We start from the raw sequence: 23624 nt of genomic DNA, 5'->3' as shown, positions 1-23624 counted from the left end.
CTCTGTTTACTGTTTCAGGAATTGAATAACAAAGTAGCCATTAGAAGTGTGTTTCCAGCTATTCACAGAGAAGTAGTACATACTTACTAACAAAAAAGGATCCTTTTTGTTTTTCCTAACTGGTCAAGTGAATTTCTATTTTGCTTAAGCAGATATTGAAATCCTCTCTACGTCATTTGTATTGTTAATAGATTGTAGGGCTTTATACCACGTCATATTCCTGGAAATAGATTTGAAATATATGAAGGTGCTATATATATATGTATTTTTAACGGTGAAAAGTAATTTTCTGACCGAATAGCCAAAATAAAGTGCCATGAAGCTATTAGTAGTAAATTGATTTTTTTGCTATGTAATTTAGTATAAATACTGACAAGCTGAAAAAACCCCGAAACTCAAGCAACGAACGCATCCTCATTAGTCTTTCCATTTAGCGGCGTGGCGGCAGCAGTCGACCAGGGCAGGCGTTTTTGTGTCTGCCTCAATTGCACACTTCATTTAGTTGGACATGGCATCGGCGGCTTTCTCCGTCGCACGGCACGGCTGCGCCATTAGCAAGTTGCGCCCCAGGGCAGCTGGGACGCTTTGCTGGGGCAGATGTTCTTTTCAGCTTATTCAGTGGCCGTTGTGGGGTTGTTTACTGTTGTCATAGCTACCTACATTGCCATAGCAGCCGAGCTGCTGCGTGTGAAGCAAGCGAATATAGTTATAAAAGGATCATATTTTGTTCTGTCTCTGTAACTTACCATCTGTCAACTGACTGTTCGTGAGGGATTCAGAAACCCATTTAAGAATAACAGCAGCCAGACGATGATTTTTGCTTATATTAAAGTGACAATGGATGAGGATGCAAATAAGTTGGTGCTTCAATGAAATGCTAGTTTCTTCTTTTTTTTTTTCCTTGTCTTAATTTTGGCAGTTTGGCTTCCAGCTCTCTCAAACATTGCAGAAATCCTTATCGACAAATCAAAATGTTCGAGTGTCATCTTCTGTACTTGCTCAGGTGTAGGTGTTCCTTACGCTTTCCCGCTCTGCTGTCAGCTCATCCCTGTGTGTTGCTTCCAAATTGTGATGTTGCACCTGCTTTCACAGATCCTTTGTAATGAAATCTAAATACTCTCCACAGAATTAAACAGCGAATTCATGAGGCTGACAGCAAAGGTATCATGCATACATGAGTGTGGTTTGGTGACATTCCTCACTGCGCTCTACTTCATAGTAGCAAAGGGATCACGTGAAAATTTGGGGTTAACTCGATGTGTGATCAACGAGCTCTCTGAATAATGAGCTCATACACGTTTTCACTGCAGAGATTTGGTTGAACCTGTAGTTTAGCAACGGGGGCACAAAGATTAGCCCAGTTGTAAATAATGTATTTATTGGTTGATTTTTCCAGATCCTGACATTGATGCTGCCACTGCCATGATGCTTTTGAATACTCCCCCTGAGATACAAGCAGGTTGTGAGTAGATATTTCTATAGCATATAGCAACATAGACGTGTAAAGTTAATATTCTTTTTTTGTAAGTATACAGCGTACCAGATAAAAAGAAGGATATAATGAAGAAATATAACTTCCCTTGTAGACCCTTAACACTCCTCTGACCTTTACATGAGTATAATTTTGTGGTTCATTTTACATTCTCTGTTACATGAATAATAATAATCCATGATCTCTGATGTAAAAGAGGGGTTATTGTTATTCATGACATACACTAATTGAGTAACGTACTACTCTCCATACTGATAAAAGGACCTGGGGCAACAGCCAGAAGAAAGGCAGGGAGAGAAAGAGAGCAAGAGAGCGAAGGGTACATGGCATATGGTTTTGTTTTCATTTTGTTTTGATTTGACTCCCATCGTGTGAGTTACCACAGCCATCTGGATACTTTCCATTCACTTGGGCACTGGTTCAACTCCTTCCTTGCACACATCCTGCCCAGTCTGCTTTTTCGCTCTGTCTGATGGAAGGCAGTAGGCAGGCTCCGGGGAGCAAGGAAAGGTCTCATTTCCTGCCAGTACTGTCCTTGTTCTGTGACCAGAGCCGAGGTTTTGATGCTGTGTATTAACAGCACTGAAGGGGCCTTGGCCCCCGCTGTACTGGGCTGCTCAAACAGTGCAGGAATCATCCTGCCCCACAGAGCTCGCAGTGAAGGTATTAGAGGAATCCGTAGAGGAATACAGCTGCACAAAAGCAGGGAGTACAGGCAAACAAACATATTGCTGGTCAGCAAGCACGGTAGTAATGCCAAGTGACAGGCAGCTCTAAAAAATAAAGGCAGAAGTTAAAATAGAAACCATTATCAAGCCTGTCTAGCATCACCACTATTGTTCTAGCTCGGGCAACCAAATCCAAATTCCAGGGGAAGCCTTGATTCACACTTTGATACTCTGCCTGGGAAGAAAGTCGATTGCCATCAAAGCGTTTCCTGTGCAGCCAAGGAAAGCTATTGTCAGCCTGCTTTGTGACCCTGCCAGAGAAAAGCCTCGAGAAGCTCCTCCCCGGGGAGAGCGGGATGTACCAAGAAAATGTCTGTTGTGGAAAGGGAGAAGAGTGGTCCTTGTCCTCCTCTCCTGAACAGCCCTCAGAGACTGTGTGTGTTAAAAGGGTGAGCCGTCCCAGCTATGTATAGGTAGGAAAAAAGAAAGATTTTATCAGGGAGAGGAGGTTATCACTGGGCTGAGTGGAAAGATTAAAATGAGAGATCCTCAAGGGATCAGAAATTTAAAGAATCCAGATTTGTGGGGCAGGGAAAGGTGAAAAGAAGTTAGGGTAGAATGAGAGTGCAGGGGTGAAAGGATGTGTAATAGAGGGAAGGAGGCATAAAGCAGTATGTACATGGAAAAGGATGGGGAAAACACAGAATAATCTGACCTCCTGGAGGAACTGGAAGCAGGATAGGATTGCAGACAAGAAAGGGAGGACATCCATAGTAAGGTGCATGTACTAAACTGCAGATTTCTATCACAGGCACACGTTTGCCAGCATTGCAGGTGTTTGTGTGGAAGTGACTTGGAGACTTGGGCACTCATTTCGTAGAGATCATAGCTTGCAGGTTGGCAAATGGCTTATTACTATTTTAGTTTGTAGAGGTTGCCCTGGGGAAGGAAATTCTAGCCTTCTAGGAGTTTGACATCTCCCTCCCCCCGTGTCACCTTCCAGTGGGCTGCTGTGTCAGGACGTCAAAAGTGAGAAGGAGATGAAAGCAGAAAGATGGCTCCTCATTCACATTGCTGCCTCCTTGATGGCCGCAAGGGAGATGAAAGCAGAAAGATGGCTCCGCATTAACGAGGCCTTCTTCTGTGCCTTTAAACTGAACTGCAGGCTCTCCTCCCAAGTTCCTGAATCCTTTCAAACGCTGGCTAGGCTTGGCAGGTGCCAGGAGGAAAGGGAAGAAGTTTTTATTGTGACCTTGGTGGTCACAAAGTAAATCATAGTGTCCTATGAATTGTGGTTGGGTCTCACGTATCTGGGAAAATCTTAGGCAGCTTGAAGCAAATTGATTACTTCTGCACATTAAGAAAAAATTGCATTAAAAAATCACATTTAAAATTAGTTCTCAAATAAAAGGCAATTGGGCTATAAAAATTTCATTGCAATGCTGAGCATCATCTAGAAGCTCACAGTTCATTCTCTGCTCTGTCAAGGGCCTACAGTGGTATGTAAATCAAGCTGTGAACGGTGGGGGCAGTGAGAGTGCTGGTACTGTTTGACCCCTTGGAGATTTAGAGTTCTGTGCATCGTATCAGACCGTGGTGTCAAGTGTCTGCTCAAGCCATGAGGGCTGCAAAATGCCCCATCTTCTGATGACAAGATTTGAAGAGGGAGGGACACGGTTTACAGTTGGGCCACGGGTGTTAATACCTGTCTGAAAACACCCTTTTGGTCTGAGAGTCTGACTCCGAATGTGCCTGTTGCTTCCACAGCACAGCCAGTCAGATGGAGGCAGAACGTGAGTGTAATTTCACGGTGTTCACAATTTGACGAGTCAGAAAGTATAACACTCCGGTCCGTTAAGGCCTTTGCCTACAAACATTTAACCATCGTTGTTAAACATGGATACCTCCACAGTACATTGTAACAGAGTCTGGATTCACATTCGTGTGGATGGTTACGTGTGTTGGCTTTTGACTTTGGAGGCATCTTCTTGAATTCAAAGCTACCTTTCAAGCAGGATAAAAATCCGTGCTCGTCCAGGCAATGTGGGTGCTAAAAGCATCTTTAGGATGAAGTTAGCTACAGCCATCATTCAAAGTCTCATTAAATTTTTCTTTTAATATAGTCTATCAGAAAGGAATTCCATCTCAGTGACATTAGCAAATCCAGAGTAAACTATTCCTACTTTGTAACAGATTGATTAATTAACTTTACAGTTTTAAATGACCATTTAAAATTCCATACCCAAGTGTACAACACTGCTAACAACCGCACGTGAATTCTAAAATCAGCTTGTGCTTTTATATGAAGTCTTGAAATGGTGTCTGAGATGGCACAGACACTGCTTACCATTTACTCCCATCACACCGGGCTTTAGTTTTAATGCAGAAAAAATGGCAGAATAAAAGAGTAAAACGTTGTAAGATTTTTTTGTGTTTGGGGGCATTTTACTTTATAGATTCATGAACTTTATTGTTCACATTCTCACTAACGGTTGAAAATAACACAATTGTGGTTGGGGTGTTGACATCAGAAATCGATTTCTAAAATATTAACACTTTGCAGTGTTTTCACAGCCCAAATATTTGTTAGATTGTAACTAAAGGCAGTGGTTCAAAGTAGCCAGCTCTGTGCAAGACTCCACTGAACAATCAATCTGGCTGACACCAAGAGTAAAGCATGAAACGTACCGTGATATGCTAAGAAAGGGCATGTAGGAACATAGTTTTAATACTTGATTTGCTTCAGTTTCTGAAGTCATTGTATTTAATCAAGTTTTGAATGGTTTGATTATGTCTAAAAAGAAACAGCAACTCAAACCCGTGCTTTCTTCAGTCGCATCTATCACCAGTTGCAAACACTTTGGATTTTATTAGTACATGAATATTCATTCCAAAATACGTGACTTGCATTGAAAACTGTATTTTAAGCTGCAGGGAACTGGGCCATCTTGGACAAGTTGCGTCAAATTTCTGGGCCTGTTTTCCCTGATGGGAATCTAATGCACAGAGAGGACAGAGAGCAAGGAGACCACATGGCAAAGCTCAGTTTGGAAGATATGGCTACTAACTCGATGAAGCCCAAGGGGTAGTTTTGTACAACTGTCAAGTTTTTCAATATTTTAATTCTTACCGGTGTCTTGAAAGTAAATGTTACCAGCTGTCACTCCAGCATTCCCGACTCCTCAGAGTGTAGCATCCTGGGCACGACATCTAGTCTTGCCAAACCGTTCTGTTTTGCCGTGAATAAAACGGAGGCTGCTTTTCGTGGTTTTGCAGCGTGTTTGGACTTCCTGAGATTCGAGTCACTGTACGCATTTTCAGGAGCAATACCCTCTGGATTGGTGAGGTCGTTCTGAACTTGGAACCATTTGCTCTTCGGGAAGGACCAGTAAGAAGGGAGTGTGTGTTGTGCATTGCTGCTGCTAGTGAAACAGTACTGCAGACAAAGTGATTATACTGGAAATCTTGATTTAATTCAGGAGGCTCCTGACTCAGCGATATCGTACAGAGCTTCGAATTCATGAGCAGTCCTTTGCCCATTGCTATGTAATTTAGGAATTGCATGGAAATGTAAGTACATTGCTCAAGCTGAAGTTTAATACTGCAAGCAGCTATAAACAGTGCTTGCCGAAAGGTTTTGGGTAGAAACCAGGAAACTGAGAGACCTCTCAGCTCTGAACATCAATTTTCTGTTTGCGATACTGCTCACCCCTGCTCACCCAGGTTAGCTGGAAGGTGGTGGCCTTCAGGAGACTTTGCAACACTGGTTTTGGGGGTGTTTCCTTACAGGAGGCTGAAGTGCTGTTGGGAAAGATGTTTGGGAGTATCCAGCATGGAGCTTTGCTGAGTGTTTCTTAAAAAGCAGGCTTCCGAGGGCGAGATCAGTGTCTCTCTTGTTTGGAAATCTTTACTGATCTTTATCTCAAAGCATATAAACCCCAGAGTAGATCCATATATTTTAAACTTGGTGGGAGGAGAATTCCCTAAAGAGAGCTACTAAAACTGTACCTATGTACTTGGAAAATTGTATCCCGAGGAAATTTGCTTTTTAAGCTAATGCAAATGGATTGCATATGTGGAAGATAGATTTACAGGAATCAAGAGAAAAAATGATAGAGGATTGCCTTAATAACAGGCAGAAATCCTCCAAAGGGGACCAAATAGAACATGCTGTTTTCTTGGGACAGTTTTATTGTATATGAAACTTGATAAGTTCTGTTTGTACTCCTTGTGGACAAGTCACAACTTATTAGACAGCTTCCAGCCTAACTTTTTATATCAGAATATGATAAATGTTTCATAAAGCTATTTTTGCTGATAATTCTATATCAGAGTGAAAACTGCAAAAAAACCCTTTTTCGTAGGGTTGAAACTTTCCATTCCAGTTGCTGGGATTCTGGGGAGAATGGCATCCTCAACATAGAGGAGAGGGGATTTTTTTTTAATTTTTTTTTTTACTTCAGTGTTTCAGTGTTAAGTCATTAAAGTGAGGAAAGAGAATTGAAAAAGCAAACTGACTTTCATAAAATACTTTCTACTTCCTTCTCCCTACTCCTCATATCTCGATTTAGAAGCATGCTTTGGTTTGTTACTGAGTAGTTCCAGTGTCACCAAAATGGAAGGATCGCTAGCAGTGGTTTTCTAACTACACAAAAAAATAACTGGGAAGATTTTTATTAAATGTCCTTAGACAGGGTACGAGTGTGGTAGGATTATAAGGATACACTTCTCTCCCCCTGCCTAAAAGTTTTGTTTGGAGTAAATGGCTTGTTGCATGCATCCCTGATTTGCAGTTTGTCAGGACTACAGACTATGGAATTTAAGAGCTGTAAAATCGTCCTTGAGCAGTAAAACACAAGAAGTTAGGCAGATGGCATCAAATTTATGCCTGGGATAAGAGAGTTGAAGTGAATAAAGTCCCACATTTGGCAAATAACACTTGCTTTTGGCAACTTCTGATGTCCCATCAATTATATATCATTAGCAATTTTCTATTTGCAGTTCTTGTAGCCTGAGATAAAGTATTCTGCTGAACACTGTCCTGGAAGAGAGATTGGCAGAAAAAAGCTGAAGCTGACAAATATTAGCAGAAACTTAGTGTCTCTTGTCAACAGTGATTTCTTCTGTGCTACAAGAGATGGGTCAAGGAAGAGACCACTAAGATAAATGCGTGTGCCACATGATGACAGAAGAGGCAGAGAACCAGTCTGTTTCTACAAGATACCTTCTTACCCTCATATTCCACTGTTTAATGTTCCTTTTCAATAAATTCTGTTCAGTCTTCCTCACTAGTCTAAATATTGGCTACCTTGAGCTAGACAGTTTAATGAAGGGTATGCTTTTTTCCCAGATGACATAAGGGGTAACAAGCATGTTCTTTTCCTTCTAGTTTCCTTGATTTATAACAAACCTTTCTCAGCACTGATATTTAACTTCCACATGCCAACATTTGACCAAGAGGTTGGTTTCCTTATTTAGTGAGCTGTTGGGGTATCAGTGTGTCTGAAGGCTCTGTCTACTGAGTATTTCCTCCTCGTTTTGCATTGTTAGACAATCGAATCTGCAGGGAAGGACCCAGTCTAACATGGTTTTGATTGTTGCGGAGGTCTCGGATGAGACGGAAGAGGTTTGCTTCACCCACATGCGCACTTGCAAGTGAGAGATTACGGATGTTACCTGTTGAGGGATGTGATGAAAAGTCCACAGTTTGGGATATTCTACTCGGCTAATGTGCGCATGAGACCATGCTCTGAATTAAAACGGTCCTGCACTGGCTGTGGGCTAATCGTGTGGCCATCTACCTGATTTCCACCTCCAGAGGCTGAGTACGGGCTACAAAACAACATTGGATTTTTTAGGGCCTCTTTTGGACATTTTTAACACTGTATGAACGTAGTGTCGTGATGGATTCAGATTGTGTTCTCCTACGTGGCGTTCACCTTACTGTCTGTTAAACTGTAATGTGAGAGTTTGCTGCAAAAGACAAATTATTTTCCTTCTCGGAGAATTTCAGAGATACAGTCTTGATTTGTGATGTTGGATACATTGCTTCTCTCTGCAGTTGGCCAGTGGAGGCTTGACGTGCCGGCAGATCCTACTCAGGCTGTGGAATTCCACCAGAGCAGCATGATCCAAAAATCGTTTCCCTGTTGATGCTGCAGATTAGGGGCAGATTCTCTGTGCACGGTTTAGCTGTACTCCAGTGGAAGTATTTCCTGGGTTTTAAGCTTCCTGAGAGCAGAATGAGGTCCAGTGCCTCCTTGAAAACATAGCAGTGGTGAAAGCTGAAAGGTGAATAATGATTCTGTTGCTTCAGACTCTCTGCCTTTCACTAGGAACGTTTTGTGAAAGAGGGAACCTTTATCAAAGAAGCGCACAGATCTTTTTGCATTGTTTTCTTCAGCCGAGTTTCTCAGACAAAACGGTCTCTCGGCACTTGCACAGGAAAGGTGTGAATTACATTTCACACTTCTGTCTAGGAACTGGGAACCATGTAACCTGCCTGTGCTGTTGGTTAAAGCAGCATTAGAAAAGAGGAATCTGGACTGTAAGGTGTTAGTCCAGACTGGCACTGATTGATGATACGGCTTAGAGTAAATTATCTTACCTCCACACCTTGACTCTTCAATCTGAAATATAAATACCTCACCTCAAAGTAGGGGTTTGAGACGTAATTAAAGCTTGTAAGGCACAAATGCACCTATGGAATAAAAGCACCACATATTTTCCAGTAAATAATCCACAACCCTTAAGAAATACCAACATGTGGAAATAATTCCTTGGATAATAAGTAGCCATCTTCATACAGCCTGCACAAAGGCAGGGAGAGTGTCTGGGTACCAGGGACAGTGTATTAGCAGCTTATATAGATAGGGGTTGGGGTTTTTTTGAAGTAATTACTGTCATTTTGGGAAGGCTGAGTATTGATGCTTTAAATACTGTAAGTAGAGATGCATGAGCAATAGAGATCGGCCTTACAGTGAGTGACACATTGATTATGTGGATAACTGGAAATTAATACCTTCTACCACTGAATTACCTTGATCCTGCTTTTCATTTTAGGTGTAGAGTGCTACAGTGTCTAATTTACCAGCAAAAGTTGTGGTGTGGTTTTTTTTTTTTTCATCATGGTTTCAGGCATTTACTGAAAGGATACACTGCGTTGTCCAGAGTCCTCCTTTAGTTGATCCCTTCATCGAACCTTTCCGTCTGTCTGTCCGCGTGATTTAGCTAGTGATGGAGTGGTACTGCTGCAGCCTAATTCAGAGAGCTTTAGGAAGCAAAAATAAAAATCCGTAGCAGTAACACTGCTGTTGCAAGCTGAAATAGTTACTCTGAGTGGTGGAGACATAATTGAAGTGAATTTCATAGGCAAGAGTAGGTACCAGGTTGTCTCTTTGGGGGATATTTTCAGAGGGCAGAAAACTTCTATTTTTTAAAAAACAACAGCTAATTCCTGAAGGGAAGGTGAGGGGGAGAAAGAGAGTATTTTTAAATGTGAAGCTTTCAGAGAGAGTGTTCCTGAATAGCACGCTGTGACTTAACAAACCTGCAGGGGGTCGAAGAAGATGGGAGGATGGGTTCCAGTCCAGATGTGAGGATGTCGGTATATAGAAAGTCTTAAGCTGTGAGACTTAGCAGCATAGTTCATATACATACGAGTGCAGGAAAAAAGGAAACTCAGGGAAGGTAAAAAAGGCAGGATGTGAGACAATGTTTTTAGAGGAGTGGTGGGGAACCAGACGGGATTTTTTTAAAGAAGCAATGGGAGTTGTCAATAAGGCAGAAGGAGAGGGTAGAAGAGGAGAGAAGATAAGAGAAGCATCAGCTAGTTCTGGCAGCAGACCGGGATAATTAGGTAACCATGGGAAGAACAATTTGGGCATCAAGGAGCCTGTTGCTCTCTTTTTGTGGTAGAACTTTCAGTGTGTTTGCTGTCAAGTTTTACACGTGTATCTGTTTAGGCAATATCCATAGCTGACTGACATGTGGCTCTGCGTGTGCCTAAGTGTTTCATTTCAGTATGAAACTCTATGGTTAGTGTCCCAATAAGGAGAAAATTCCCAGATCTTTCTTGGTCAAAACTCCTGGTTCGTTTCTTTTAACAGGACTTTGTAAACGCAGAGAAACTCTGTAGTGCAGCACAAAATCTGTCCCTGTTGAAAGCCTGTTGCAAAAACCGTGCCCTTTGGAAATGATGTCTTTTTATCGATCTTCTGATATTTAGCAGATTTATCCGTTGCTTTGAATTTACCTGTTATCTGTGCATTTTAGGTCAGCCATATCCTTGAGCAGACTGTGTTTCTTTCATGACACTGGTATTTTGGCCATCCTAAGGTCATGGTGTTGAAACAAATATAGTAAGAAATTCAGATTTGGGAGTTCTTAGCAAGATAACATTCCTCGGCAAGATCTTCAGACCTGAGCATTGGAGCATTGAAAGCCTGATAGTGTCTCCCAAGTGAAACAGATCTGATCGATTTCTCATAATCTAGTACTGGAGGGAAAAGTGTACGAAGTAGTGGAGTATAAATAGCAAAAAGCAGTTTTTACATTATTTTGGTCAATGAAAGCTGACCCTAGTTGTCATAAAGTAGGTTCTGTAATTTTAGCCATTTGAGGCTGTACTTAAGCACCTAAATATAAGTGACCTGTTCTTCAGAGGTGCTCAGAAGCAAGGGTGGGTGTAACACAGTGGCAGGATTTGATTAGAGGGGTGATGTGCTCTCAACAGCAGGAGAAAGAAGATTATTTTCCCAGAACTAATCTATGTGGTCTGGAGTGAAGCAAAGTGAGCATCAGGACAGCAGGAAGGGAGGTGTGGATCTGGCTTGGTGTTGATAGGGAGTTGAAATGTACCTCAGTAACTTAGAGATAATCTACTTCTGATTTTGTATTTCTCTGACTCAGAATACGCTAATATTTTTGGGTGTGAGCGTTTTGAAGTTGGGCATGTAAAGTGTTGATTCTTAGGCTGAATGATTTTTCTAGGCTCCCTGTAATTTGTTTAAAAATAAAATTCTGTGGGTGTATATAAAGTGATAGGATTTACATTTGTCTTTCAAGTATTTATATAATCTCTGCATGTGTAAAAATATCACTTCCAGAGTAATGATCATCCTTCTCTTTCTGGACATTCCCCATCAGGGGAAGTTATGGTGTAAATGATGACTTGAAGTAAAGCCAACTGGCTGACTGTGGACGCTGATGTTTGGGCTGGGGCTGTTGGAGGTTACTGTTCCATCCTGGAGGGACATGATAGCTGTGCAAATAAATGGCATTAGGCATAAGTCCCTGGTAAGTGCCTAGGATAAGAGCTGTGTTCCGTGATCCTGCGTCCCACAGTGGAGGAGGAAAATGCTGAGGACCTGCGAAGGACATTCTCTTCCATCAGGGTGCCATGACAGTTCTTCCTCTGCTGTTCCTTCAGCTGGGAGTTGGCTGCCTTGGTTGAGCAGCGCACAAACGTGCCTGGATAGAAGGGAAGTACTCGGCTGTAGGTTGAAATCTTGTTGGCCAGGGCTGCAGGCTTTGATACACGGCCGAGTTACAAGGCCCCAGTGAGATCTCGCATCTGTAGCGGCCCGTTCCCGTGCAGCGTGGTGTCAGTGGCGTCAGCGTGACGCCTGGGACAGGGGAGGCTCGGCTGCGGCCCAGCCGTGTGCAGAAGGCACATGACTGCTGTCGGGCTGGGTGACAGAGGTCATGGGTGGCAAGAGAGAAGAGCTAATTAGTGGTATGGAGCTAATGCCATTTTAGCCTCTCCTCTTGCCCTTCTGTTAAATCCACGTTTGTAGTTAATATTTTATTTTGCAGGAGACAGAGGCCAAGAGATTGCTGCTCAGAAAGTAGGCTGGGATGACAAAAAGCTATGGCTTCTGTTCTTGCAGTGCGGTGCTTATATTTCTGTTTATCTGTAAAGGGTCGCCGTTTGATATTGTAGATGACATAGTTACATCTACACTCATAGCTGGTTTTGACTCCAAGCACATGCCAGAACAGCGATTACAAACCAAAAGTGATTCGGTTGTACAAGGAGCGATCTGCAGCAACTAGGTCAGGCAGTGGCTTCCACAACCATGTTATCATTTGTTCCTGTTAATTCTTTTGCCATGAAAATAGCGCTGGAAATGGCATGGCAGTCACAGGAGTTCAGGCTGAGCTGTTCAAGGTAAGCAGCATACTACATGAGCCTTTCTCAATGTTTTCTGGATTCACAGAAAAGCCCGAGTTCCACATTTTGCACCTACATTTTTCTGTTTTTTCTTTTAAAAGAAAAAATGTTCTTTTTTTTGTTTGTTTTTTTAGTTCCTCCGGGAGTGATACAAAATGGAGCTCGAGTTCTGAGTAGAGGAATATTTCCTGGAGCCAGGCCATTGCCAATCAACCCTATAGGAAGCATGGCTGTTGCAGTAAGGTAAGAGTGGCTCATTGCGGGATCTTTATGAAATAAAGCAGTATTTTGCAGGGAATGTAAAAGAATAGATAAGCTCTGATCAACAGATACTTTGCTGCTTGCTAATACTTCTGAGACTCTAAATGAAATAAAACTCTGCCACCTAGAATTCTTGGTTCATCGTTCTTTGTAAGATAAGACAGGCTCATAGTCATGGCACATCTGACTGTTGCACTCTGGTCTGTGAAAAGCAGTTTTATTTTCACTAGCAAACTGGAGGCAGTTTATGGTGAGAACCTCCTACAGTGACCTGTTTTTCTAAGTGCAAATGCTTTTTCCTGCTCCTCTCTCCCTTTTCCTGAAGACCTTTTTCCTGTATTAAATACCAGTGAGAAGAATATCAAGAATATTAAGAAAATTCTTAAAGATATCTAAACACAGAGCTGTCGTTTTGTTAGTAACTTAGATCTTTCTGAGGCAGTTTCTTTCACTGCAGTTTCTGTTTCAAGGTTATGCTGAAACATTCAAGGGTAAAATGTTGTTTGAAGATGCTGAACTTTTTCAGAAAGCAGGGCAGTAAGAGACATCTAGTGATGGCAATAAGAACTGTGGTTCTGTGGTTTGCTTTACTTAAAGCAGGGATGGTTTATTGTTGGAAGAACACTTTGCCTCAGGTATAGCTCCATTTTCAGTCAGTCACAACAGAGATTAATTTGGTCAAGTGTGCTGCCAGTCCCTTTCCCTTTCAGAACTCCCTGTAGCTGCAAAAGCTCTTTCAGCTCAGGCAGTTGGGTAATCGGGGGGGAGGGGGTGTTCATAATTAGTGCTGACCCCGCTTTGCTGGGCTGTTCCAATTACGCCCTCTGATCTCAGTAAACGGCTGCAAGGCAGTGAAATGAAGTATCTTGATAGCTACTTATTCCATTTTTTTTAGTTGGGATTTTTTTCTCATTTCCTTTTATTTATCCCTTTTCAGAATCAGTGTCTAGCCCTTTGGGTGCATCCAATAAATGGAGAGAGAGAGAACCTCTGACATTCATATACTCTCGATGCTTAAAATGCATAGAGGGGAAGACACTAATTGGAATAAAATCCATATTTTTTGATGGGCAACTGTTTCAGCTGTTTTTCACATTTGCTACGCTGAAGGGATGCAGCCCTGAGGGTCATCCTCCAGGAGGCTGCAGAGTGCCTCTCCATCAGTCTGGCCTTTCTGGCAGTGGAGATCAGCCATCTTCAGTAGCTTCACTGCTGGCTCTAGCCAGTTCTGCTCCGCTGGGGACTGCAGAGCTGTGGGACTACTAGATCATTAATTATATATATTATTTTTACGAGGTGTCCAAGCTAAATGGAAGACAGTGTGGTCTGAATATTCTCGCTTGAGTTTTTCTGAGACCCTGTTTCATAATGAGGGTTGACTCAAGGAGGAGATAGAATTGTTATTCCTTCCAGGCTACTTGAAAATTTCCTTCTGAGTAGCCATCTTCACATTGCTCTGCTGTAAGGCTGAATACAGTTAAAGTTTATGCGTTTTCTGAGGACTTCTTCTCACGTTTTTTTCCCAGCAGGCAGAACAGCATCTTTACCTGCTAATGTAGATTTGGGAAATGAGGGGGTTTACTCCTCTCTTGCTTACAATCTTTTTGTTCTGTCTCGGAGAAAAGCATTTCTAATTAGTTAATGCAGACATTTCTAATTCTTTTTGTTCTCTTCTCAACCCTTAGGCAATATCAGAAATAGCTTGCTATGAGTATATCCCTGGTCTGCATGATGTCTGTTCATATTTAAGGGCTCCCGCAATATGCACTCTTCTAAGTCTTGAAGAGGGGCCAGGGAGAGGAAGAAGAGGCTTTGAAAGCTTTTGAGAAGTTAGTTTTTTTAGCAGGCAGTTTTGGATTGCTGCTCTCAGGGATAACAAGGTTCAGAATTTCTTTAGGAAGGTCACTCTGGATGCACTACGCCTCTTAGAACATCATCTGGTCCTCTTGGAACTGGATGCTTCTGTTACCAGCTACTGTCAAGACGGCACCCTGTTTTGTGGTGCTTACCCCTCTCCGCAGGTACACAGGGCTGAACAGGCCCTGCCGTGTCTGACTTGTGGCATCCGTGCAGCTGCCTTCCGCTGCGGTGAAGAGCAGGAGTGCTGTTCATACAGACCTGTCATTCCTGCATTGAGGGAGACGCTCCTGTCGGTCTGCTGGGGGGTGTTCTCAGACCTGTTCAGGTGCAGGAATGTTGATTTCCCCTTCTAGCTTTCACCAGGAGGGAAGTCTGCTGGGCAGACTGTGTGCAAATAACTTGCGGTACGTTGTCCTGTGTGCAGACTGCCATTAGTGTCAAAACAGAGTAACAAAAAGGTTGATCTTGGCTTAAATTTGCAGTTGTAATTACGTGGAGTATTTTGGCTAATCCAAAGCCATGTCACGGGACTAAGATGCTGAAATCTGTGATTCCTGATGTGTTAGCTCCCATCAGTTGGGAAGTTCACTGCGTTATTCTTCCTCAAGAGTGTGACTGAAAGTATTAGCTTATTTTATTCCAGCACAAGGTGTCGATGTGTTGCTGTTCCCTTGTAATTATTTGTAATTGCTTTATTTTTTATATATAAAGTATGATTGAATTAAGTAGTTTGGATTAGAAAAACCTACTGAAAAGTATTTAACAAACACAATAAATCCACCGCTTTCCATGAATAAAGGATAGCAATTGTGGAGAGCATCATTATGCTGTAGTGCATTTGGCTTAAATTGCACAAATAGGCCTTTCGTTCCAAACTAATCTCTGAATGGAAAAGGCATCCCACACTATTTTTACTTTGAAAATCATCCTGTGGTGTTAAATCTCCACAGCAGAGCATAATTGGATGTGTTTTGACAGTAGCTTTTTATTTACTTTATTCACACCACTTTTAGCTTGTTTACCATCCATATTTTCCATGTTGTGGCTGACAAGTCCAAGACCCACCCGAAGACAGCAGGGGAAAATAACGCTTCAAAGCTGCACAGCGTGTAGCATGTCTCTAACATGAGATCCATCATATGTATTTTTGGCAGACCATGTCCCCATACAATTCCCTGAGAGAATCTAAAAGCAAATGCAGTGGTAGTCTGGATATGTGGAAAAGGAAATACTGGCTTATAAAGGTATTAAATGAAAGCAAGCCAAGCTGGTAGTGCCTTCCTTACGTGTGCAAGGTTGTGCTTTGAAGGTGAGCTCTCGCTCCTGCTGTGTAATGTTTCCCATTGGAAACTCTCTTTTAAATGTTTACCGAGGAGGACTTCTGTGTCCTCTTCAGTAGCCATAGTCTCTATCAAAGTGGGCAGTGCTTCTTGGCAAGGTGCAAGAAACTCTCATATATAATCAATCACCTTCCACATGAGCAAGGTGTTAGCAGCTACCCCAACCCTTTGGAAGAGCAGAAGCTTGGAAGCTGATGATACAGTACTAGAGCTGTCTGAACTAGGATTTCAGGACATTCAGCAGCCAGCCTCCACCGTGACATCTGTCATTTTCTTTGGTTGCCCATAGGCATGAGCGGTGTGTGCCTGTGTCGCCATCCAGCCGCAGTGCAGCGGGCCTGCTGAGCCAAAGCTGCCTCTGCCTGCTGCGGGCAGGTCACTGAGGTGAGCTTGGTGGAGTTTTACTCCACCAAGACTCTCACCAGCCGTGTGGCGTAGGCCTGTCATTTGGTCCGGGTTATATCCTTGGTAATGTTTATGAATTGGGCCTTTTTTCCTTTTCCTCTGCCCCAGATGTCCACTGCTTACAGAGGCCACTGATCAGCATTCAGATGGGCTCCCAGGGAATCCAGGGTGTATGCAGCTCTGGTCTCCAGTGCGTTTTCCACTGGTTCCCCATTTTATTGTCTGGATTAAGGTGCTGTTGCTCCTGATCAACGGGACTTATTGGGCTGTTCAGTGGTCTGTTCTGATGGGAGGGCCAAATGAAAACCCCATCCCATAACACTAGCCAGCAAATGCACCTGAGAGGGAGCTGAAAAGAGGGAAGAAGAGTTTGCAGCCACCTTGGTGGGAAGCCTTAAGGAGCAGGTAAAACCTTTAGGATTTGTGAAGAGCTGAGCAAAGTCCATTCCAGTAAAGATGCTTTGGCTGGATTTGCCATTCTCTGTGTCTCTTGATGCATCAGGAATACCAGGATGGAGGACAGCATAGACTTAACTGCCTTCTTTAGCTTGTATTTCCCCAGAACGAATCCAGGCTGTTGTTTCAGGCTGGTTGAAAATTTATTTATATGCCTCTTACACCTAGGCAATAGGTTAAATGATTTCCGGTGGTGTTGGTTAGAAATACTTTGGGTTTGTAAATCATTGCAGGTTAAAAATAAAACTTAATGCAAAATTACTTGGGGTTTTTCCCCCCCCCTTTTTTTTTTCAATTCTTCTTTCTCAGCAAACATTTGTAATTTCTCAAGGAATTTCACAGTATTCTGTAAATTGCAAACACAAGATTCCCAGGGAATTGCCCAAAGTAAAAAAATTTTAGACTCAAGTTTCCAAGACAAAATGTTCCCTCTTCCTAGGAAAGCAAGAGCATCAGTGCTGGCAGAGCTAGTCCTCTTCCTTTATTTTGAAAAAAAATTAAAAACAACCAAAAAACCAATAAAACACTCCAAAATGAAACACTTAACAAACCTCACCTACTTCACCATGAGTAGATATTAAAATACCCATTCTTCTTCTGCTATTAAGGCCACAGTTCCTTGTGCACTCCTGATCATTGGGATGTGACAAGAATGAGTTATGTGCCTTTTTTCCAAGATGGAAGATTGTTATTTATGATTATTTTCATTTTAAATGTATAGGACAATTACTAGGTTATTCCTCATGCCTAGCTTTCATTATGGTGATTTTATTTCTCATGTTGGCTTTATTTTTATTATTTTTTCCTCCCTTGAAGCAACCACTCAAGCAGTGATCAAATAAATGAAACATAAGTAACATGTGCAGCATAGATGCCAAAGCACAAGTAAAATTATATGCTTACATTACCAATGATTGATTATTTTTGCTTAGATAAAGGAACTGCTTGGTACTTCCTTTTATAAATTCCCAATTGTATATTCTTAATGTTCTTACTTGTTTACTAGCATGAGCAGCTTAACAAACCCCAAATGTTGCATTGCATTCCCTTCCCACCTGTAACAGACAGGACAAGTTATCCTTGGGAGCTGAAGGAGTTCTTTAGTAACTAAAGGACAAAACACCAGCTGGCTCGATTGTTCTTTTTGCAAAACACTGAGGGATGCATTTGTCTTACCTTCCAGTCTTCTGTTGCTACTGACAAAGTGCTCTTTCTGCTGCACTTCATGACTCGCGTTTGCTGTGGTCCTCTGCATACAGTTGTGCTGTGAAGTACCTTTGTAAGAGCTTCTGTCAATAGCGTAACCAACTTGTTGACTTTTAACTCAATAATCCGTGATAGAATCTCATCATACAGCAAGTGAGCACCACCCACTTCTCGTATACTTGCTCATCCCCCTGTCTGCTGGTCTGTAGTGGTTTTAAGTAACAGCTGATGTGTAGCTAAAAGTTCTGACTGTCCTGAATTTCCCTTTGAAATCATGTTATTTATGCAGTAGAAAAGAGTGTAGTTATTTTTTAGCAAACCTGGAACCTGTCAAAATCCACAAACCCAACTTAGCTGTACTGCTTTCTTCGTATCTTTTAACTAGGTGTTTCCAATTACATACCAAAACTGCCACCTTTCTGTATACAATATCTGTCATCCAGGAGGATCAGACATAGATAAGATGATACTTAAACTCTGCATAGGTTTGTTTTCATAGAATCCCAGAACGGTTTGGGTTGGAAGGGACCTTAAAGAGTTTCTAGTTCCAACCCCCCTGCCATGGGCAGGGACACCTTCCACTAGACCAGGTTGCTCAAAGCCTCATCCAGCCTGGCCTTGAACACTTCCAGGGATGGGGCATCCACAGCTTCTCTGGGCAGCCTGTTCCAGTTTTGTTCATCAAAGGAATATACCTGTCTCTTGTGTGCAGTACAGTAAGTATCTTCCAGCAAGGGTTTTGCCATTTTGCAAACAGAATGTGATTACCTGTCTTTTTTGAAACCAAGTAGAGAAATTTAAGGGAGGTGTATCTACCCTTGGTAAAATCACTTTCATCTCATCCTGAGCAAGACCCCTTTGAAAGGCAGAGGCACAAAAACTGCCAAAGGACATGATTTCCTTACTAACTTGAGGTCCAGCTGCTGGGAGTCCCATCTGGCTCCTGATGACACTAGCAGCAGAACTCCTGTCCATTAACAGTGGGAATGGAGTCAGGCTTTCAGAAGTCCAAACATACCTCTGCAGTGATTGTGTCATTGTGCTACAGCCAAATAGAAGTGTTTTAAGAAGAATCTGTGCATGGTACTTTTATCTGTGTAACTATGGTTAAGATCCTTCAAGCAAATAAAACAGTCCATGTCAGTAGGCTGAAAAGCTCTAGAACACTGTCCCGTGGACTTTCCTGAAAGGGCAGGCCACTGCTTCCAAAAACACATCAGTTTCTGGAAATCTGGAAATGAAGTTCTGAACCAAAACATGGGGGGAAAAAAGGTATTACTTGAAATAAATTTCCCCTCACTGTAACAGTGAACACAGAATTCTTAAATACCTTTTCTTCCCCTCTGTAATTCAAAAATTATTCCAAGCATCAGGGCAAGAGCTTGTTTTAAAAGTCTATTATTGTTTTAGTAACAAAGTTAGAATGACAACCAGAACTGTGAGCAAAAATAGATTCAGCTGGCCAAAATCTATCCCCTGAAACCCAGGACGGTTATGTCCACTGCCGATCTCGACTGAACTGAGTAGATCACAGATTCACCCCTTAGTGAGTATGTGACTGAATAAGAGCAATGAGAAGCTTTAGAATGTCTCAGAAGTGCATGTGGAATACAAATGGTTTAGATACTGATTTATTCAACTCTAATCTACTGATATCAATTATACGTAATTCTTCATATCTTATGTTTGAGCCGTTGCGTATCAAGATACAAATCTGATTAATGTACTTGCCGAGTACATGACTTTTGATCTTGTGAATATCCTAGAATACTCTGCCTGTATAACTCATTTTCGTTTCTATGGATATCTTTTGCTAACTCTCTTCTTGACCTGCTTTCTCTTCCTCTTTTATTTCCCCAAGCAGAACTGGTTGGAAATCTTTCAAAATGTAAGTGAAAGCCAAAGATCTTTCTGACATGAAAATGCTATCCATTTCCTCATCAGTTCCACCGTAGATTTTCTTCTGAAGTGCATTGGCATTGCCTTTACTCCCATGGTTTTTTAAGTGATTTCTTTTTTTCACCTTTCTGTGGTCTTCTGTTTTTCTTTGTCATCATCCCTGTTTGCAGTCACTCCCTGTGGAATGTGAACCCCATAGCAGTACACCTTCCCCCAGGACATTGCTTCTGTAATCCCCAGGCCTTTCATTTTATATTTATGCTTTTTTGAAAGGATTGGGATCTGGAGTAAGTCCCATGGGCAGAGCTTTTGAATCCAAATTATAGCTCCTTTATGTAAAAGCAAACACTAGAGACCCAAGAGCTGGGCAAATCAGGGATGTCTTTTTGACACGTGGTTGCTCTGCTCCATGGAACTGAAGCTTTCCTTTTCGCGTTAGTCCCTCAGTACAAACTAACAAATAGGAGTAGATCTAGGAACATGAAAATAGGCATCTTGATTTCAATCCTGTCTGTTAGAAGACTTGTTCACTAATAACCTAGTCGGTAGGAATCCTATTTGAGTTCCCAACTATTCTGTCTTCTGTTTGTTTCCTTGGAGCAAGGATTTATTGTTATTTTTTAATGGAAAATTAGCAGCGTGTGAGTTTTATTGAGCCACATTGCTCTGACTATTAGCTGCCTAGTAAAATCAAGTAACTTTAATTTTATGCTAATTTATGATAATTTTTAACATCTTTAAATGTAAATTTACCCTAAAAATGAAGAATCTGTCACTTAAAATGCATCACATGCTTCCTGATAATGACTGATCTGAAGGAGTTGGTTATAAATTCACCTTACAACTAGTTTAGTATGGATGATTTCTTCTTTTAAGCATTTGGCATCCTCTAATGACAACCCCTGCAGTGGCAAACCATCACAGAGTAAATGCAGCTGGCTTGCTGCACAACCATGAATGACATTGCATTTAGTTATTAATAATTGAAGGAGCTTTGTGTATTCCTTCTGGGTTCTGTATATAATTTATGGATCGTAAAGCTACTCAGAAATCTAGGGGAAAATAATTTTGTTGAGCAGGAGAGGTTGGCAAGAGGCTTTCTTTGTTAATAACTGGGCCTTCTATTGCATACGTTTATTTGAGAAGACTGTTAAATATGAACATTTGGAATGAGTGATTAATTGGCCACCGTCTGGCGTTGCCCTGCCGCTGGTTCACAAAAGCCTGTTACTCATTTCAGCGAGCCCCACAGACAAGAGCATTTAGGTGAATAGCAACTGTGGAATTATATACCACTCCTGTATTTTCCACCTTTCAGCCTTACCTTTCAGAAACGGATAATACTCTGCTGTTTCTTCTGTGAAGAAACCAGACGTGACATCCATTCCCTCAAACCTACGGTTCTTCCCCGTTTTTGGGCGGAAGAGCAGTAACACCCCGTACACATCACTGTGCCGTGCCTCCTAAGGAAAGTCTCTGTTCAGTGCGAGCGTGCACAGCACTGAGGTGGCAGCGCCAAGATGCCAAGGGTAGATTTTAAAGCGGTTTATCGTGTAACGGTTTAAACCGTCTTGCTTGTTTTGGGGGTTTGTTAACTGATAGAGGGGTTCAGGGCTGGTGAAGTGGCGGGTTACCCTGGTGATGTCTCTACTCAATGACGAGCATCTGCTTCTCTCCTTTTTTCAACAGCGGTTAAGCATGGCACAGGGTCAGTCCCTTTCTAAGGGAGCACAAAAGAGGACACAGTTTTTAAATCGATTGTGTTGCAGTAGTTCCCACAGCACCCAGTGCCATAAAACCAAAGGGGAAAATGACAACTTCTAGAGCAAACCCAGGCGCTTTTTTCCTACTATTTGTTTCAAACACATTTTAATACTTTGTTGGCAGCTAGTGGCTTTAGGTTGTATTGCTTTTAAGATTATTCATAAACCGATCCCAGTCAGAAACATGACTGGACTACTACCTGGGTGCTATGCTTAGTTGCTCCTCTGTTGGAAAGAGTCCTGGCTGGAAAGGAGTCGTTGAGAGGAGGCAGAGAAGCACTCCAGTCAGTCACCTTTTTGATAGAATCATAGAATGGTTTGGGTTGGAAGGGACCCCAAAGATCACCTAGTTCCAACCCCCCTGCCATGGGCAGGGACAACTTCCACTAGACCAGGTTGCTCAAAGCCTCATCCAGCCTGGCCTTGAACACTTCCAGGGGTGGGGCATCCACAGCTTCTCTGGGCAACCTGTTCCAGTGCCTCCCCACCCTCTCTGTGAAGAATTTCTTCCTGATATCTAATCTAAACCTCCCTGATTTCAATTTATACCCATTACCCCTTGTCCTATCACTACAGGCTCTTGTAAAAAGTATCATTTTATATGGAAAAGGGGAGAGGATATTTATGCATCTCATCGGAGTTTGCTTCATAACCAGTGGGTAAGATAATGGGGCTTTATTCTTTTTTTTTTTTTGAGTATAAACTGTTAGTTGAAACATAAATCAGGACTGTCAGACATGACGATTTGTGACCATCCCCTCCTTGCTCCTGCCTCTTGTGCCTGTTATGTGTCTTTTGGCTTGTTTATTTGTGTAGTCCAATCCAAAAGCAATTGGAGACGGGCTTTGCAACTAGCCTGCATGGATATTGCTCTGATAGTCACAATTTCAGATTATCTGTCAGTTGGCTTGACTTTACCATCTTTTGCACTGAAGCAGAATCACACCTCTGTACCTTCTAAGACCGCCTCAATTTGTTTTTCCAGGAATGGAATATCAAACTGCCGGATGCGGACGGAAAGCGAGCAGTCCTGTGGCTCTCCAGTTGTTAGCGGCGACCCAAAGGAGGATCACAACTACAGCAGTGCCAAATCTTCCAACCACCGGAGCACATCCCCTGCTAGTGACTCCGTTTCCTCTTCCTCTACTGACGACCAGTATGAATTTGCAACTAAAGGTAGCCAAGACAACAGCGAAGGAAGTGAAGTTAGCTTCCAGAGCCACGAGAGCCATAGTGAAACAGAAGAGGAGGACAAAAAGCAAAACCAGAAGGAGACCAAGGATTCTTTAGCTGACAGTGGGTATGCATCCCAGCACAAGAAAAGGCAACATTTAATGAAGGCGAAAAAAGTACCGAGTGACACACTGCCTCTTAAAAAGAGACGTACAGAAAAGCCCCCTGAAAGTGACGATGAGGAGATGAAAGAAGCAGCAGGATCGCTCCTGCATTTAGCAGGAATTCGATCCTGTTTGAACAACATCACCAATCGGACGGCAAAGGGGCAGAAAGAGCAAAAGGAAACCACAAAAAATTAGAACAAATCAATGATTTGTTTGAACTTACAAAGTTTTGTTTCAGCACGTCAGGTGAATTCTAATGATTTGTGGCAATATCAGCAATTTTTTCCTTTTTTGGTTTTCTTTCTATTTGTTTTCATTTTCTTTCTTTCTTTTTCTTTCTTTTTTTTTTTTTTTGGACCCTTAAGATTTTTATTTTTAAAGGAGATTGAAGCCATAGAACTCATACTGACACTCAGCTAATTTACAAAAGCTTTTCATTACCTGAAGACAAAAAGTTAACAAACAAACAAACAAAAAAAAAACCAAACAAAAGCCAAAACCTCCATTGCTTTCTCCGGCTTGTCAAAAATGCCTGGTTGAACACGCAGTGACATCAACAGTAATGTGATGGGAGTAGAATTGGGCACTTGGAAATCTCTCTTACACTAGAAGAGCTGTGCATAATTTAGTAGTCACTCAGGCTTGGCCCTTAAGAATTTCTTTTAACGGCCTTACGATTGGGTTAGAAGTGAATGTGAATAAAGAGATCTGGGGGAAAGAGGAGGCACGTACTTCTCAACACCAAACCAAGAACCATCTA

General features: G+C 42.0%; 1 protein-coding gene across 1 annotated transcript in view; it reads left to right on the top strand.

Moving 5' to 3' along the window:
* The window catches only part of LOC104510537 (forkhead box protein N3-like), a 70109-nt gene extending 47050 nt beyond the window's left edge, over positions 1-23059 (top strand). The window contains exons 3-6 of the mRNA XM_010152817.1: positions 1397-1462; positions 12469-12577; positions 19727-19750; positions 22510-23059. Coding sequence (XP_010151119.1) covers positions 1397-1462; positions 12469-12577; positions 19727-19750; positions 22510-23059 — 749 coding nt within the window. The remainder of the gene's footprint in view (positions 1-1396; positions 1463-12468; positions 12578-19726; positions 19751-22509) is intronic.
* The last annotated feature ends 565 nt before the right edge of the window (positions 23060-23624 follow it).

This window comes from Eurypyga helias, unplaced genomic scaffold, assembly GCF_000690775.1.
Source record: "Eurypyga helias isolate BGI_N326 unplaced genomic scaffold, ASM69077v1 scaffold19455, whole genome shotgun sequence".
In the NCBI taxonomy this organism is placed as follows: Eukaryota; Metazoa; Chordata; class Aves; order Eurypygiformes; family Eurypygidae; genus Eurypyga; species Eurypyga helias.
This window is presented reverse-complemented; position numbering and strand designations above follow the sequence as displayed.